General features: G+C 48.0%; 1 protein-coding gene across 1 annotated transcript in view; it reads left to right on the top strand.

Annotated features, from left to right (window-relative positions):
- Positions 1 to 17637, top strand: part of Stab2 (stabilin 2) — a 177669-nt gene that overhangs the window by 130567 nt on the left and 29465 nt on the right. Inside the window, exons 45-55 of the mRNA XM_052753018.1 lie at positions 4345 to 4464; positions 5712 to 5759; positions 7182 to 7265; positions 8574 to 8720; positions 9348 to 9488; positions 11033 to 11092; positions 11859 to 12035; positions 13409 to 13498; positions 13830 to 13976; positions 15493 to 15549; positions 17367 to 17496. Coding sequence (XP_052608978.1) covers positions 4345 to 4464; positions 5712 to 5759; positions 7182 to 7265; positions 8574 to 8720; positions 9348 to 9488; positions 11033 to 11092; positions 11859 to 12035; positions 13409 to 13498; positions 13830 to 13976; positions 15493 to 15549; positions 17367 to 17496 — 1201 coding nt within the window. The remainder of the gene's footprint in view (positions 1 to 4344; positions 4465 to 5711; positions 5760 to 7181; positions 7266 to 8573; positions 8721 to 9347; positions 9489 to 11032; positions 11093 to 11858; positions 12036 to 13408; positions 13499 to 13829; positions 13977 to 15492; positions 15550 to 17366; positions 17497 to 17637) is intronic.

Here is a 17637-nt window from a genome sequence, read left to right as displayed (position 1 = left end):
GGTGTCTCTATAGGAATGTCTGCACTTTCCATTCTGTTTTCCTGTAAACCTAAAACAGCCCTTAAAATCAGTTTAAACAAAACAAAACCCACCACATCCATAGAGAAGCCAACTGTCAATTTTCTTATCTTTTATGCGCACGCACACATGCGCGCGTGCTCTCGCGCGCGCGCACACACACACGCACGCACGCATACACACGCACGCACGCACACGCACCTGAGCATAGCTTCTACTACCCAGATTTGTATCTTTCCTGCTTAAGCTACCTCCGTGCTATTAAGAATGTGCCCAGGGGAACACACCATTTTTATCCTGCTTAGCTCAGATGTGTTGCCCCTCGTCAGTAGACAGCTAGAGAGATCTCAGGACCCAGGAACATGAACTCCATGACCTCTGCACAAGCATAACATCTTGGCAATCCTGTTGTGAGCAGCCTCCATTGCCTGCCAAAACATTTCTTCTTGTTCTCCCATGACTTTTGACTGCAGACCAGCTCCATGTTGTACTAACCTAGTAGGAGCTAGGTCTGAAACTGGACAAGCTGTCTCCTGCTGTTCAACCTACCCCAGGCCCATGCCTCCAGTGGAGTAAGACGTTCCATAAGCTTCATGCCCCGGCATGTCACATCTGGGACACTTTGGTCATCCAGGCCTCTGACAACCTGCATCAACATGACATTGCTATGTGCTGCTCTCTAGACATCTGGGTTTCCATGCTTTCTCTCTTCTGATACCCAGTGGGACCAGGACTAACTTGTTTGTTGTTTTTTACTCTTTGGGGGGGCCTGCCACCCAGCTCCCAAATAAATCACTCATGGAGGCTTATTCTTAATTATGAATGCTCTGCCTTAGCTTGGCTTGTTTCTTGCCAACTTTCCTTAACTTAAATTATCCCGTCTATCTTTGGCCTCGGGGCTTTTCTCCATTCTCTTACTTCTGTAAATCTTACTCTTACTCCATGGCTTGCTGTGTAGCTGGGTGGCTGGCCCCTGGAGTCCTCCTCCTTCCCTGGCTGCTGCTTCTTTCTCCCAGATTTCTCCTTCTATTTATCCTCTCTGCCTGCCAGCCCCACCTATTTCTCTCTCCCGCCTTACTATTGGCCATTCAGTTCTTTATTTGACCATCAGGTATTTTAGACAGGCACAGTAACACAGCTTCACAGAGTTAGACAAGTGCAACATAAACAAAGTAACACACCTGAGAATAATATTCTACAACACTAACCCCAGTTTACTGATGAAAAGACTCTAGCTGTGAATTATTTTCTTAGGTATCATAGTTTCATTTCCTGTTGATACCCTAACAAAGCAAACTAGGGCCGAAGGGGTTCATCTGGGTCACAATTCCAGGTCACAGTCCATCATTGCAGGGAAGTGACAGTGGCAGGAGCTTGGGAGAACTGGTGACATTACATCATAGTCAAGGTCAGAGAGCAATGAGCTAATACATGTTCTCCTGTGCTGAGCTCACCGTTTCCATTCATACAGTTCAGAATCACCTACCTAGAGAGTGCACCGCCCACAGCGGGCAGATCATCCCACCTCAGTTAACTTAATCAAGATAATCCACCCATAGGGGCTAGAGAGATGGCTCAGCAGTTAAGAGCACTGGCTGCTCTTCACAGGACCAGGGTGCCATTGTCAGCACCCACATGGCAGCTCACAGCTGTCTGCAACTTCAGTCTCAGAGGATCCAACACCAGTCCCTGGGCACCCGGCACACATGTGGTACACAGACATACATGCAGGCAAAACATCTATACACATAAAAATAAATAAGTAGCTTTTGTAAAAAGCTATCCCCCATAGGCATGCTCACAGCCAGCCTGATCTAGGCAGCCCCTCACTGAGGCTCCTCTCCTGTTGATTCTAGACTGTGTCACACTGACAGTTCAAACTGACCATCACAATAGGGGCTGCTGTAAAATTTAACACAGGCAGGGCACAGGAATTTATGTATGATTCTCGAGGGCTAGAATCTAAAATCAGTGTGAGCAAGGATGCGTCTGAAAGTTCCGGGGCAGAACCCTTCCTTGCCTCTTTTTTCTGCTGGTGGCTCCAGTATTCCTGCCTGTAACTGCAGACTGCAGCCTCTGCCCCTCCTCACCTCCATGTCTGCCTTCTGTTCTTCCACAGACACCTTTGGGTTTAAGGAGCTTCATCTCAAGACCCTTAATGACATTAAGTGCTTTTCTAAATAAGGTCACAGTTACAGGTGACTTGGGGCTTAAGGACCAGACATGTTTGGAGTGGGGCACTTCTCCCTGTCTCTGGCTGTCGTAAGATCCTTATCAGAGACCATGGAGCTAGTCCATGATACAGAGCCCAAACCCCTGTGTGTCTAGCCCTGGGCCGACACTGTGGACCAAATGCTTTGGTGGCATGTTCTGCCTGAGCACTTCCAACTGGTGCTGTGAGAACAAGTGGACTTCCTCCCTAAGCACGTCCATTTGCCTCCTTGTTTTGGTCTGGCAAGCTCAAGAGAGCAATGTCCTCTACATGAAATGACTGTGAGGCCAAACGGGAGCTGGGACACAGAGGCAGCTGGGATGTGGGGCCGTTGTTATGACAACCCTAGCTGGCTGTTTGACACCAGCTCCTCCATGTTGTATTGGCCAAAAGACTCATCTGCCCTGGAGGTCCAGAGGCTCTTTTGCTGTCCTCTTGGAGCATACGTTCAGGAACTAGCTCTCAATTCCAGTCATTAGGGGCATCGGGTACTGGACAGGGACCACAGCAGGAAGGTGGAAAACTCGGTTCTTCTCTAATGAGTACCATCTCCAGAGCCTCAGATCTCTGTTGCTCGGAGCAATGCCAGCCAGCGTTGGCTGTGCAAGAACAACAGAAATTTTAATGTGAATTTTTCCAGTTTTTAAATGATAGTACTCACTCAAAGCAAAAGGCAAAAATTCTCTAAACATTGGAATAAGCGAACAAAGTAGTCATGGAGCTGTCCAAGAACCGTGAATTTCTCCCCAGTTCTACCACCAAGAGCCAGGCAACAAGGCTTCTGTGAGGGACTCTCCGGTTCCAAACCATTTAGTGCTGCCACCATAGAATCCTGGAAACCGGGTAACTTGAACAGAAATTTAATCCTCACACTCCAGAGGCCCAGGATCAAGATGCCAGCGGGTGGTACAGGCCTCCTTGGTGTATCATAACAGGGCTGAGTGAGTGAAAAGGAAAATGAGAGAGGGGAAGAGACAGAGGAGGGTGGATAGAAAGACAGGGAGAAAAAAAGAGAGGGGGAAAGGGAGAGAAGGGAGGGAGAGGGAGAATGTAAACCTCCACAAGAAGAGAAGAAGGCTCCGTGAGGCTCACAGTGCTGGGGATGGCGCTGGTGTTCAGGGTAAAGGCTTTGTGAGGACAGGAAGGAGTCGGTGTGTGGTCACACAGAGCAAGTGCCCTCATGGTGAGGGATGCCCTAGGGCTCCTAGGCCTCTGGAAGGGACAGAGATCAAGAGGGATGTGACAAGAAAGGACCTCTGTGTGGCCTTGGAGCATGCTGGGTATTGCAGCTGTCAAAGTCTGGGGTCATTGGCTGGAAGTTTCATGTCCTCTGGAGTCCGCTTTTCTAAGCAGCAAATAGAAGTTTATCCCCTTGGGGTAGGAATCTGGGATGCTGACAACCATCACACTTAGCAAATGATTTTGGAAAAGAGTCTAGGGGAAAGGAAGATTTCCCGGCAGGGGTGTTGAGCCTGTTGAGCGGTTCCTCTGCTCCTCACAGGAGCTTCTCTTCCTGGCTCCATGTTCCTTCCTCACTGGAGTCTGCTCCGGTTCAGAGCCCATGCAGATGCCACCATGGAGGCTCACTCTGGCTGTGTTTTGTATTTTGGCCTCCTCTTCCACATCTTATGAGCTCTTGAGGGCAAGGCAATGGGTTCTGCTTTATACTGGGTTTTTGTCATCTTTCCTATGACCCAATCAGAGTTTAGCGTAAAGGTGGGAACTGTCAAACGTGAAGGGTACTTATCCATAGAGGACTGGAGATCTGGTTATATGAACTTGCCCTCTTGGGATATGAAGCTGCCTGAATAAATGGCCAGCAGCCAAGGCCCTATAAGGCAAGTTCAGGAAAGCCAATGAAGACTGATCAAAGTTGGAGAGTAAGATGAAATATGTGTGTGCTGTGTGTAGGTGTGTTTGCACATGCACATGTGTGTGTTGCTAGGGATTGAACCCAGCACTTTGCAGATGCCAGACAAGTTTCTAACACTGAACTGTACCCACATCCCTCAAAATATAAATTTCAGCACAAAATTGCTTAACAAATATGAACAAAGTTGGCAAATGTACTGGTCTGATTGAGCCCCTCCTCTACCTCTTGGCAATTTTACCAGAATAATGGCGGCTGCAGCCCATTTGCCACCTGCAATCACACCGGACAAGGTCAAAGGATATGCACCTGCAAGCAGAACTACAAGGGAGATGGACTCACCTGCCGTGGCAGCATCTACCGGGTAACAACACGTCTCCGGGAAGTCGACTCTGCTTCCCAAATTGCTGAGAGTCCAGGTTCCCCGGGGACTTGTAAATCGCTTGCAATGAAAAGAGCTGTATCTACCCAGGAAACTCCTGTGGCCTGGGAAGGGAGTGGTGTCTCTGCTAAGACTGACAAAGCTCTGGAGTCAGAAATACCTGGGTTTGGACTCAGCTCTGCCAGGAAGTAGCACTGTGACTCGGAGCAAGTGATGTCACTTTTCTATGCATCCCTCCGAATCTGGAAAAGAAAATGATCAGGACACCAGCTCTATCAAGTTCTTACAAAATTAAATTTAAAATTAAATGATGGTGGATGCCAAGAACACCGAGCATGCAGTAATGCCAAAGCATTGCCATGCTTTGGGTTGGTATGTGAATAGATGTATGTGGTATGTGTGATACATCTGATGTGGGTGTACAGAATGTGGTGACTGTGTATGACATACTATGTGTAGTGTGTGGATGTGTGGTATGGTATGTATGAAATATGGAGTGTGTTTGTGGTATATGGGATATATGTGTGTGTGATGTGTGTGTGTATGTGTATGGTATATGGTATATTTTGTATGTGTGGTGTATGGTATGTGTAGTATATGGGGTATGCGTGTGGTATATGGGCGTATGTGGTATATTTGTGGTGTATGTGTGGTATGTGTGGGTGTATGGGTGTGTGTTTATGTGTGTGTGTGGTGTATGGGGAGGTGTGGAGTATGGGGGATGTGTGGTGTATCTAAGGTATGTGTGTGCCCGTGTGCATACATGCCATTCACCCCCATCTGCCTACACTGCAGATAGAGGAAGAGGCAGGGTGATACTTTCTGGTTTCTACAGACACTCAGAAAATTGTTAAAGAGAGGCCAAAGCATTCTGACTGATTGAACATTCTTGTCAGGGAGGCCAATTCTGCCACATGCAATAACTGACCTTCACAGGATCTCAACTACATTTGTGTGTTTTGTAAAGATTTGAGATCCTTTTGAAATGCTTGTAAAGTTCTGTGCCTTGAGGAGTGGTTGGATCTTTCTTTCATAAATTGGATAAGATTCCAGAAAGGACCTGGGACTCAGTGTGTCGCTCGGTCATCCTGAGCATCAGCTACAAGCCCCCCAGTGAGGCTGGAAGAGAGCCATCTCGTGGCTTTCTAGTGGACACATTGTCACATACAACTCTATATTACTGTGTGTGATTCCCAGATCAAGTGACATTTCCCTGTCTTTGTTTGCAGGAACTTTCTAAGGACCCAACAACTTCACAATATTTCTTCCAGTTGCAGGTAAGAAAGTATCTGTCTACTTCTGAGGCATGTCTCAGACCCTGCATTCAATTTCCACCACTAGAATATGTGTATGTTTAAATTTGTGTGTATACTATGTATACGTGTATGCATAAATATATCAACATGCCGGGTCTCCAGCAAGCTATAAGATAAAGCTGTAGCCTCCGGAGTCAGGGAGGGCAGAAGAAAGTCTAGAACTAGGATCAGTGGCACCAGCCCCATTGCTGGCCATTTGTGAACTCTGTCTCTCAAGTCTTAGGTGTAAGCAATCACATAGCCATTAGTGTTTGTGACTCTCATCACATCTAAACATTGAAAGGGTACAGTAAAAATACAATAGGAAAGATTAAGGAATACGTCACACAGGGCTCTTACCATGAGCGGGGCTTGCGCTGTGTGAGTCACACAATAGCAAAATGGCCTAAGAACACATTTCTCAGAACATGTCCCATAGTTAAGTGACAATGACTGTGTATGAAAATGTCTATCACAGCAGTGGAGAAAGAGACATTATGGGGTGTGTGAGCTACCTGTTCCCAGCTGTTACACCTGACAGAAACAACCCAGTGGAGGATAGCTTTTGCAAGGGTCCATGCTTCTGGGCCAGTGTGAGGCAGAGCGTCATAGTGTCAGGAACGTGTGGCAGAGGAACTTTGTCATGGCGGACAGGAAGCAGAGAACACAGGCTAGGCATACCCATCCGAGAAGGAGCAGGGCAAGATCCAGCTCCCAGGGAAGCTCTCCTGCTCAGCCCATCCCCACCTCCAATCTTTCACCTCCAGCATGTCATGGGTCCCTGGAGGAGGTAACCTGTCCATTAGGTCAGACCTCAGCGTCTCCTCTGTCTATGAAGACGGCCTCTCGGGCACACCCAGCAGTGTGCTTCTCAATCTCTTGGGGGCTTCTTAACCCAATTAAGTTGACAGTCAAGAGTCACTCTCACAGTGGGACAGCTGGTGAGGTGAAAGCGTGCTGGCCTTCTGGGAACCAGCCACAGGAATCCCAGGTGCACTGAAGGATGAGGCTTGAGAAACTAGCAACCGCCACAGCAGCCCTACAGTCTTGGGACGGCAAGCAGACAGTCAGCCAGCCAAGTCGGTCATCTTGGTTACTACAGTCACGTGATTATCACAGTGTATAACTATCACATGGAAGGAAAGGCTGGAGTCATCTTTGATGGGGCTCATGGGTAGGGTTGTCACCTCTGCTTTCAGAGGCGTTTATCTAATAGCCACATGTTAATTTTATACTTAGAAAAAAAATACCATTTTGACAGCATAGAATCTGGGTTTACTTTGAGTCTGAGGCAAAAACCCTGACTCTGGCCTATCTTTGAGCCTCACCCTGTGTCTGTGAGAGAGGAAGCCGCTAAGCTTGTCTCTGAAAGAATGACCTGTGGCCCCGCCTGCCTTCCTGCAGGAGCATGCTGTCCAAGAGCTGGCTGGACCCGGTCCCTTCACCGTGTTTGTGCCGTCTTCTGCTTCCTTCAGTCAGGAGCCCAGGGTGAGCACCAGGCTGGCCCTGTGGAAGGGCTCGGGGAAAGGCGTGGCCTGCAGCCCACCGTGGTGATGTTGTGAACAGGGCATTGAGTCTCAGGTAGAGCTGACCGGCAGCAGAAGGGCTGCCTGTCTGGGTGAAGATCCCTGACAGGCCTTTGGGTTTGGGGCACCACTGGCCAGAGGCTTTCTAGACAGAGTAGGAAATTGGAGAAGGCTCAAGTGATCAAGGAATCCAAACTCTCTAGAGACCAAAAAAAAAAAAAAAAAAAATGGATGGGCAGAGAAGATTCACAGTTAAAGGGATTGAAATAGTTCTTGACTTGCAGGAATGACCAGACCGGAGCTTTCACGGCTCTGTCATTCCCTGTGCCCCATATGAGATCTCCTATAAATACTACTAACAACTAACATCTCCATAGACAGCCACACTCAGAACGGGGCCTGGCCAACATGTATTCCATCTCCATAGACAGCCACACTCAGAACGGGGCCTGGATAACATGTATTCCATCTCCATAGACAGCCACAATCAGAATGGGGCGTGGCCGACATGTATTCCGTTTATACTCATATCAGGCCTGTAGCTAAACGTCATCCCCATTTTATAGTGGAGAACACTGAGGGAAGTAACTTTGCTGAGGTCCCATGCAGGAAGGTGGTTGAGGAAGGATTTGTTCTCAGCCACTGCACACACTGCCCCTCTCTATATACATATATTTTAGATACCAGCAAAGCAAAGGCACAAGAATAATGTTTAATATCATTTAACCTTTGGTTATTTTAACTTAAAGCCTCAAAGGAGGGAGAAAAATTTTTATGGGATTGTTGTTGTTATTGTTGGAGACAGGGCTTCTCTGTGTAGCCCCAACTGTCCTGGGACTTGCTCTGTAGACCAGGCTGGCCTCAGTCCACCTGCCTCTAGGCATGTACCACCACTGCCTGGAGTTTTCTGAGCTTTTTATTACAGTGACTTCATAATTGTAGTCTTTGTATTTTGAATCCAAATAGAAATGTACCACAGCCTCCAATCCGGAAGACTTTATCCTGCCTCCTCTCTAGGAAGGCCCTCCTATGGTCTCTCCTAGCATATCTCCCAGCAAAGTCCTTTTCTGTAGGACATTGTAGGACGCTGGCGTCCTTCAAGCAGTGCTGGGACAGGCTGGCCCAGAGCCCCCTCGAGACCCCTTCCACCTACGATCCTCACCCCCTTGCCTGAGCAGACACTAGCTCCTCAGAGTGTAGGAACGAGGAGACAGAAAGGTTCTAGCAACAGGCTCCTCCCTCTGGCCTACCTCCCTGGCTTCTTTTCCAGATCAAAGACTGGGACCAGCAGGGCCTCATGTCCCAGGTTCTTCGGTACCACATGGTCGCCTGCCAACAGCTGCTGCTGGAGAACCTCAAAGTGACCACAAATGCTGTGACCCTCCAGGGCGAGCCGATCTCCATCTCTGTCTCTCAGGTAAGAGCAGCCACTTGGGAAAGGTGCTGTCCTCACCCTCCACGTCTGACTTCCCCTCCTGAGTGACAGCCTCAGCGATAACAGCTAACCACTGAGTGATTTCTACTGTAGGGCTGTGCAAAGGACTTCACATGCACTGATCCAGTCTGTCCTGTAGCCCCATGATGGGAATACCATCATTGTCCTCAATTTCCAAATACAGATGCTGAGCTCAAAGAGGAGCTTGTTCAAAGTCCCATAGCAAAAAACAGTTGAATTGGAATTCAGACTCAGAGGCAAGACAGCTCCAGATAGCGCAGATGGAGTGGAGGATGGGTGATGTCAAGGACACGTTGATGAGAAACCAGCTGTGAGCTGTTTATTCCGTGAGCTTTCAGAATTTTGTTGAAATAAGCAACCAGCCAGGTTGGCTGATCATACATTATTTGCTGTTAACCTCAGAGGTGAAAACTGTATTCTCATCTCCATTTTCCTTCTAGGACCATAATAAACAATGTACTTAAGTCACATGGACCTTCAGGCTCTGCCCCTGATGATGAGCACATCAGAGAAGCATCCATCCTGTGGGAAAGGATTCTGAGTGGTTTCTCTGTGCTCATGCCTCTCACGGTTTTCCTTTGTCTTCAGGATACCGTGTATATAAACAATAAGGCAAAGGTCCTGGCTGGTGACATCATCAGCACCAATGGAGTCATCCACATCATCGACAAATGGCTGTCTCCCCAGCACTTGCTTGTCACCCCCAAAGATGCTTCAGGCAAGGTTCTGGTAGGTACCCCACTGTCACCCCCAGCACGTGATGTCTGTCTGTCAGCTCAGCTGCACTGTCATGCTGTCGCCTCAAACAAAGGTTGTTCGAGTCAGTCCGTGGATTTTAATGCTGGGGGGCAGTGGTGTGTGCCACAGTCCCAGCTCCTCGGCAGCTTCAAGTAGGAAGATCATTTGAGCTCAGGAGTTTCATGCCAGCCTTACCAATATAGTAAAACGTATCTCCTAACAAAATTTTTAAAAATAATTGATTTTATGTTTTTCTTTAGTGTCCGCAAGGGAGAGTTATCTTATATAGATTTGGAGAAGGAAGGGGAAGGGTGAGAGGGAAAGCAGGAAGGGAAGGTGGATAATTAGATACCCCTAAAGCTAAACCTGGAATTAAACTTCTTCTTAATGGATAGAAAAAATTTTAACTATTTATTCATTTATTCTCTTATTTCTTTCTTGGTTTTTTGATATTGAGGATTGAACCTGTGCCTTGTACATGGTAGGTGAATACCTTCTTCCTGAAGTACAAAATCAACCTTTTTTCATTTTCTATGTTTTGACATTTCATTTTCTATTTTCTATTTTGAAACAAGGTCTCATTAATTTGCTTAGGCTGTTCTTAAACTCACTCTGCAGCCCAGATAGGCTTTAACTTTTCATTCTCCTGCCTCAGCCTCCCAAGTAGCTAATATTACAGGCCTCAACCACCAGGCCCAGTTCACTTTGTTTTAATGTAATGTATTGGCCGCTCTCCTTCATTGCAGGTGGCAGAATCCATTAAACCTCACTTCTAAAAAGGAGTTTCTTAAGATATCATGTATATGAAAAATCTTTTGGAGGCCATAGTCTAATTCAGTGATACACAGGTGGAAACAAAGGACCTCTAACTTTACCCTAGAGCCATTCTGACTGTTACAGCTATTCAAATTCCACCTCTCCAACCTCTCCTCCCAGGGGATTAGAGACCGAACTACTCACACCCACATCACTGTGCTCCAGGTGGCCTAGCATCCTGCTAGCTGTACCTCATATTGTTCCTTTCCACCAACAGATCTCCACAGTCCTTGGGTTTGGTTGACCCTGCATTGCCTGTGGGCTTCTAGCTGCAAGGGAGTCTGGAAAATGTTGTGTCCAGCTTTCCAGCCTCTGCAATGTGGAAAAACATGGTCAAAAGAAAGCTGCTATGGTTGCTAATGAGCCAATGGATAGCCCAGCCCCTGCTGTGTTACTGCTGTTGAATGCAGTTGGGTTGTTAAAGTGCTTGGTAAACTGTCTAAAGTGGGCATGTTCAACCTACAGATGTGTCCCAGGGTAGCCATAAATGTGGCCCAACACAAAATAACAAACTTACTTATGATATTAGATTTGGTTTTGTATCTCTGTCTCTTGAGTAAGAGTAGTCACCTCAGGAAGGTGCCATCTTCTAGTCATAGAAGATGTAGTGTCCAGCTTTCCCTGCACCGTTCTCAAGTATGGACTTTGTAGATAGCAATGTCAAATGGTTGGACACACTTGCAAGATGAAAGGTTTTATGCCCTTTCTTATCTTTGCAGCAGAATCTTACTACAGTGGCAATGAACCAAGGATATACCAGATTCAGCAAGTTAATACAGGTAAAACACTAAGGGGAAAGAGAACTGAGGAACAGCCCATCCTGAACTCTGCTTTGTTAGGTTTGCTTGTGTTTATATCTGAGAGAGGCACCCCACACTGACCAATAAATATTTTTTAAATGAGACTATCCAAGGATGTTACAACTGAGTAAACCTTGTCCACCTAGCTGTCCTCAAACCTCTGTAGTCAACATGTACCTATTCATCAGGGTCTGGTTGGACAGTTTTAGAGCAAACTAACAAGCCTGTCAAGGGCTTGATGAAGGTCATAAAGCCGACTTCACAGGGGAAATTAATATATGGGATGTTCCCATACCACATAAGGCTCTCAGAATCATTTCTCCTATTCATCTTGACATTTCTTTAGGGTACATTTTATCTCAAAACTTTATAAGCAAACATATATGTCTCAATATTTTCTAAGTTTTTCTTAATGAAATGTGAGAAAAAATAAAAACTAGTCTTGAGAAGTTAAAGTATTTGGACAGAAGTAGTATCAAAAGTAAGATACTCATTGGTTTACTCTCCTACTAACAAGAGCCTAGAGTCTGAGTCTCTGGGTTGCATTTTAAGGAAATGGGGTTCAGAATGGTTGGGGCACAGTGCTCTGGCTTCTGGCTGTGTCACTCTGGGACCTTCGGAAATTCTGACAAGCCACAGTTCAGGTCCTGGAGATACTGGCTCAGGGAGGCCCTCTGCCCGCAAGGAGGGGCCTCACCACACAGTGCGCGCGTGCGCAGTAAGGATGACAGCACCTCTGTTTCAGGACTCGGGCTTGCTGAGTGTCATCACTGACCCCATCCACACCCCAGTCACTCTCTTCTGGCCCACGGACAAAGCCCTCCAAGCCATACCCCAGGAGCAACAGGACTTCCTGTTCAATGAAGACAACAAGGACAAGCTGAAGGAGTATCTGAAGTTCCACGTGATCCGAGACTCCAGGGTAGTTTATCCAGTGTCCCAGAGAAAGATGCTGTCTATCCCTGAGGCCCCATGACCCACAGTTCACTATGTGTCCCCACACCTCCCTGGGGGGCGGGGAAGCTTCAGCCCCTCTGCCCTGTGAACTGTGTGCTGCCTTTTTACCTTCCTGTTTCATACGGCAGAATGGCAGCTGACAGAGGTCCCCTCGAGCTTTTCCAGGTGTCCTCTACCGCTCCTGATTCTGACATCCCGACACAAATGACTTAATGCATCTTAACGCAATCAGCTGTCAGCCCTGTGAACTAGCCAACTGTCCTGATCATGTAGGGACATGAAGCCAGATCATGTGGAGACATGAAGCCAGTCACTCTGAGTCCTCAGGGAGCACTCTTGTGACTCCGAGATGAAGCCATCCACTCCAAGATGCCCGTACTCTGACCAAAGGACACTCAGTGTCCACGTGACTTCCTGGGCCTGCATAACAGATTGCCACAGGCTAGGTGCTTTGGAGCTGCAGAAACTCATTCCCTCCCAGCAGTAGAGGCTAGACCACTGCCATCAGTATGGCGAGGTCATTTCTTCCAGGGGTTCTGAAGGAAAGGCTGTCCCCTGAGTCTCCCAGGGCACCTGGTGGTTTCTGGCACTCTCTGGCATTCCTTGGCTTGCAGGCACATGCATCCATGCAGTTTGCCTCCATCTTCCCACAGTCATTCTTTCCCTGTGTCTCGGTGTCCCTCTGTGGTATTCTCCTCTTCCAACAAGGACATCGTTTATATTGTATGAAGAGCCCACCCTACTCCAGGGTTAGTTTATCTTGCCTAACTATTAACTGTATTTGCAAAGACCTTACTTCCAAATAAGATCACATTCTAAGGTCCTTGGGGTCAAGATTTTCTATCATTTTGATATTTTTTTATTTTCTTGAAACAGGGTTTCACTATGTAGTCCTGGCTAGCCTGGAACTCACTAAGTAGACAAGACTAGGCTGGCCTTGAACTCAGAGATCTGCTGTCTCTGCCTCCTGAGTGTTGATATTAAAGGTGTGTGCCAAAATGGCTAGCTCCTGTGACTTTTAAAGGAGTGCATTTCAGGACATAAAGCTGCCCTGGACCATTTCCTGGTTAACCCCACTCATCCTTTCTTTGGCTTCATAAACCTAGACAGCCTCTTCCAGGATGCCCAAGCACAGATGCCCATCAGGCACAGACCATGCCTAGCGGAGGAACTCCCAGCCCCTAGAAAGTCCCCGTCACCCTAACCTTTGATTCCAGTCCCTGGTTGCTTTAGCAGAGTTATTGTAATAGGAAATCTTCCACCTGAACTTGGTTTGCTGGCAAACTCCTCTGGCCCTTAAGCCCCAGGGCAGGTACTAACATGGTTCCTCTCCCTCAGGCTCTGGCTTCAGACCTGCCCAGGTCTGATTCCTGGAAGACACTGCAAGGTTCAGAGCTGAGTGTGAAGTGTGGGACTGGCAGTGACATCGTGAGTGTCCTGGGGGTGACCAGATGACGTGAGAGCACTTCTCCAACCATTCCCATTTTGAGAGGCATTGGGGTGTCTTGGGGTGTGTTTAGGGGGGCTGGGTTTCTGTTTTCCATTATCGCAAGTTCTTTTTCCCTCACTGCCTTTAAGGGTGGCTATAAAATATCTGATACACCCTGGCACTCCAGGCCCTCGTGACAGGTGCAGGAAACCCCCTACGTGTTTATTTATTTTACTTCTTTCTGAGCCGTATAGGAGCTGGCCACATTATATCCTGTGGGAAGAAGAAATGTTTGAAGGGATTGTTGATCTCTCTTTCTCTGTCTTCCAGGGCGAGCTCTTTCTAAATGGACAAATGTGCAGGATCATACAGCGGGAGCTCCTGTTTGACCTGGGCGTGGCCTACGGCATCGACTGCCTGCTAACGGATCCCACCCTGGGTGGCCGATGTGACACCTTCACTGCCTTCAATGTCACGGTCAGTTCTACAATTACCAAAATGGCCAGAGACCAGCCCTGGTGGTCCAGCATGGGCTCCAAGGAAGGGCCATGATGAGACCAGGTCCCAAGACACCTGAGGGCCAATGGATGACATTCTTCAAACCCAGAATCAGCAAGCACCTGCTTAGACACTTGCAGGCCTAGAAATCCTTGGTTTGCTTCTCACCATCCTCCCGTTATTCCTTCATCACCAAGGAAACAGTGCGGGTACCAAATGTTAGCCCTTCTACTGTGCCATTCATTTTCAGACCCACCCATCCACTTACTCATTCAGCAAACATCTCTTTGAATTCCTGCCAGATTACATCATCTAGAACTGACATACTTGGCAATGAACAAAAACGGTTCAGCGTAATGTATAACATGTGCCCTGTACCCCTCCATTCATTTTCCCACTCACTCGGTCTGCAACACTGAATGAACCTGTGTCCTGGGCCCGCCACCACACAAGATATGACTGGCTTCTCTCACCCAGCCACTGCCACCGGATGAATGGCGGCTTTGAGCTGCTCTGCTCAGTGCCCATCTGACCCCACAGCAACCCAATCATGAGAGGCGTCCCCACCAGCTCCCGGTACACGGACTTGGAAACTGGGGTGAAGTGGCACCATAGCAGCGCTCGTCACTGCTCAGTGTCAGTGTCTGGCATCTCTTGAACAATTTAATAAGTACCCCACAGTTTTAGGGCTCCAGCCTAAATGAAGGTGAAGGAAGACTCTTTTCTGTTTTAGCGGGTGTAGCCTTATCTTCCAAAGTGTATCTGTGTACTGTTGTCTTCCCGCTAATCAAACACACTTTTGCCAAGTCCCCAGAGGTCAAATGGCAGCAAGTATTGTTCCTGAGCTATACCTTATAAAGAGTAAAGTTCAAAATGTGTCAGTGATCAGTCAAAGGTCACCTGCCCCGAACTCCCCGCTGATACAGTCTGCCCATGTCACACTGCCTGGGCCCAGCTCTGTACATCAGGGACTTCTTCCAAATGGGCATCCAAGACCTTCAGAATTCTCCAGGACAAAGTGAAGTGTGTGTGTGTCTGTATAATCCTGATCATAGCCATATCTTAATCAAGATGAAGGGGTGTGTGTGTGTGTGTGTGTGTGTGTGTGTGTGTGTGTGTGTGTGTGCAGTTGCCTGTAAAAACCAGAGGTCAGCCTTAGGTACCATTCCTCAGAAGCTGTCCACCTTGTTTTTGGAGACAAGGTCTCTCCCTGGAAACTAGGCTTCACTGATTGAGCTAAGCTGGCCAAGCAGCCATCAAGCCCCCACCTCCCCAGTGCCGGGTCGACAAGCATGCACCCCCATGCCTGGCTTTTTATGTCATTTCTGGGAATTGAACTCAGCTCCTCACGCTTGTGCGGCAAGCGCTTTACCCACTGAACCATCTCCCCAGCCCCAGGTGAAGTTCTTAATTAGCTCGTCCCGACATGAGCCAGGGGCACCTCCTCATGGTTGCCCGTGTTCTTGATACTGAAGTCTCTCGTCTTCCACACTAGGGGGACTGCGGGAGCTGTGTCACTACGCCCGGATGCCCGCCGTGGAGCAAACCAAAGGTGATGATGAATCCTGACATCTGGAGGTTTCATTTCATACAGGGACAGACTCACTCACTGGGGTGGTATGGCCATAGACTGTGTGTGGGATGTGCAGACCTCAGTCTTCCGGTGGGGGAGGGGTACCTGTGTAGGGGTCCGTCAGTGTGCTTCATATGTGTTCATATGCATGTTCTCAACCCGGGCAGCCTGTCAGTTTACTACCCATCTTTTAGGAACTATCTTGAAAATTTATGGAATTACAAATACCTAGAAGAGTAGAAAATTATTATAGTAATGAAAAATAGTGGATATTGTTGGCTGTTGTGTGCTGGGAGATGTATATATGATAAGAAAATGAGTTTCAGAGAAAGAGGGCAATCAGACCGAGGCCACACAGCTGGTATGAAGCAAAGCTGTAACTAAATATCAGAAAGCCATGTGGGGAAACAGCTAAGTCTTGAAGTCCGTGGGTACGGGGACAGACTCCAGTAGTCTTTGCCAAGTTACATGACCTGCCAGTGTTGTCTCTCTAGAACAAGTGAACTCACAACTCTCTGTGTGGTCACTAGGAAAACACCACTTTCAAGTGGAGGGCCATCTAAGTGGTTGGCACAGAGTAGGTGCTCATGAAGTACTGTTTGTATTCCTTATCTAGAGTCAAGAGCTGGGGCTGGGCTCGGTGGTAAAGCGTGAGCTTAGTCCTCAGAAGCACACACAATAGTCAAGGCCTTTCTACTTGTAAAGCGTCTACAAAGACAAACCCCCATGGTCGTGGAAAGGCTCAGCCAGTCAGGGCTTGCTTAAGAAGCTGAGGACCTGAGTTCAGTCCCCAGCACTCACGTAAAATGTCAGAAGTGTAAGCTGGTACCTGTAATCCCAACACTGGGAAATGGAGGCAGGAGGATCCCTAGGACTAACTGTACAGCCAGTAAATCAGTGAGATTTACTGATTTCTAGATTCAGTGAGAGACCCAGTCTCAAAACATAAGATGGAGAGCAATAAGGAGGAAACCCACATCAACCTCTTCCCTACATGCACACACACATACACCACATACATACACATACACACGTGTCCCTCACTCACACACACACACCACATACATACACATACACACGTGTCCCTCACACACACACATACACACACTCCACAAACACACACACACATATACACATACTACACACACACATACACACACATACACAGACACACTCATATACACACACCCCTCACACACACACACACACACACACACACACACACACACACACATATACACACACATGTCCCTCACATACACACAGGTACACACACACATATACACACACATACACCACATACATACACATACTCATATACACACACACCCTCACAGACACATAGACACACATACACACACATCCCTCACATACACACACATACACACATCCCTCACACACACACACACACACACACACACACACACACACGTCACACACACACAAATACACACACACACACACACACACACACACACACACACGTCCCTCACACACAAAGTGAATCTCACCCCTTCCTTGCTGAGGATATATATGATAGCAATCTGCCTCTCTCCACACCATCTCCAAGCAATCATTTCATTTGTAAACAGCTCCCAGGGTGAGAAATTCTGTTCAGGGCCCCAGTTCTGCCCCTCCCCCTTCACTCTCGCCTGCCCTGAAAATCTTCAACCTTGGTAGTGCCAAGACCCTCCACTGGGGGCGGGGGTGGGGTGCGCTGGAGCCCCAGCAGCCCAGCCCAGCGAGGAAGGTGGCAGCGACCAAAGACCAACTGCACAGCTCCTCTCTCCCTCTAGGGTGTGACGCAGAGCTGTCTCTACAACCCACTGCCGTTCAGGAGGAGCCTGGAAGGCTGCCAGCAGCTGTGCTCCCTGGTGATCCCGCTCCCCAGGTGCTGCAAAGGTTACTTCCTGCCACACTGTCAGGGTGAGGGCACCCCTTCTCCTTGCCGTTCTAAAGGGGTACGGGCAGGCTGTGCTTTTAAAAGTACCCAAGTTCTAATGAGGTGGGGAAACGCCACCCTCGTGATCCCCATGCCCCAACCCAGCTCTCTGAACAGCTGTGTGT

The sequence above is a fragment of the Peromyscus californicus genome, unplaced genomic scaffold (assembly GCF_007827085.1).
Source record: "Peromyscus californicus insignis strain IS unplaced genomic scaffold, ASM782708v3 Scaffold_24__1_contigs__length_46423439, whole genome shotgun sequence".
Classification (NCBI taxonomy): domain Eukaryota; kingdom Metazoa; phylum Chordata; class Mammalia; order Rodentia; family Cricetidae; genus Peromyscus; species Peromyscus californicus.
The sequence above is the reverse complement of the archived record's forward strand: the minus strand, read 5'-3'. Positions and strand labels throughout refer to the sequence as shown.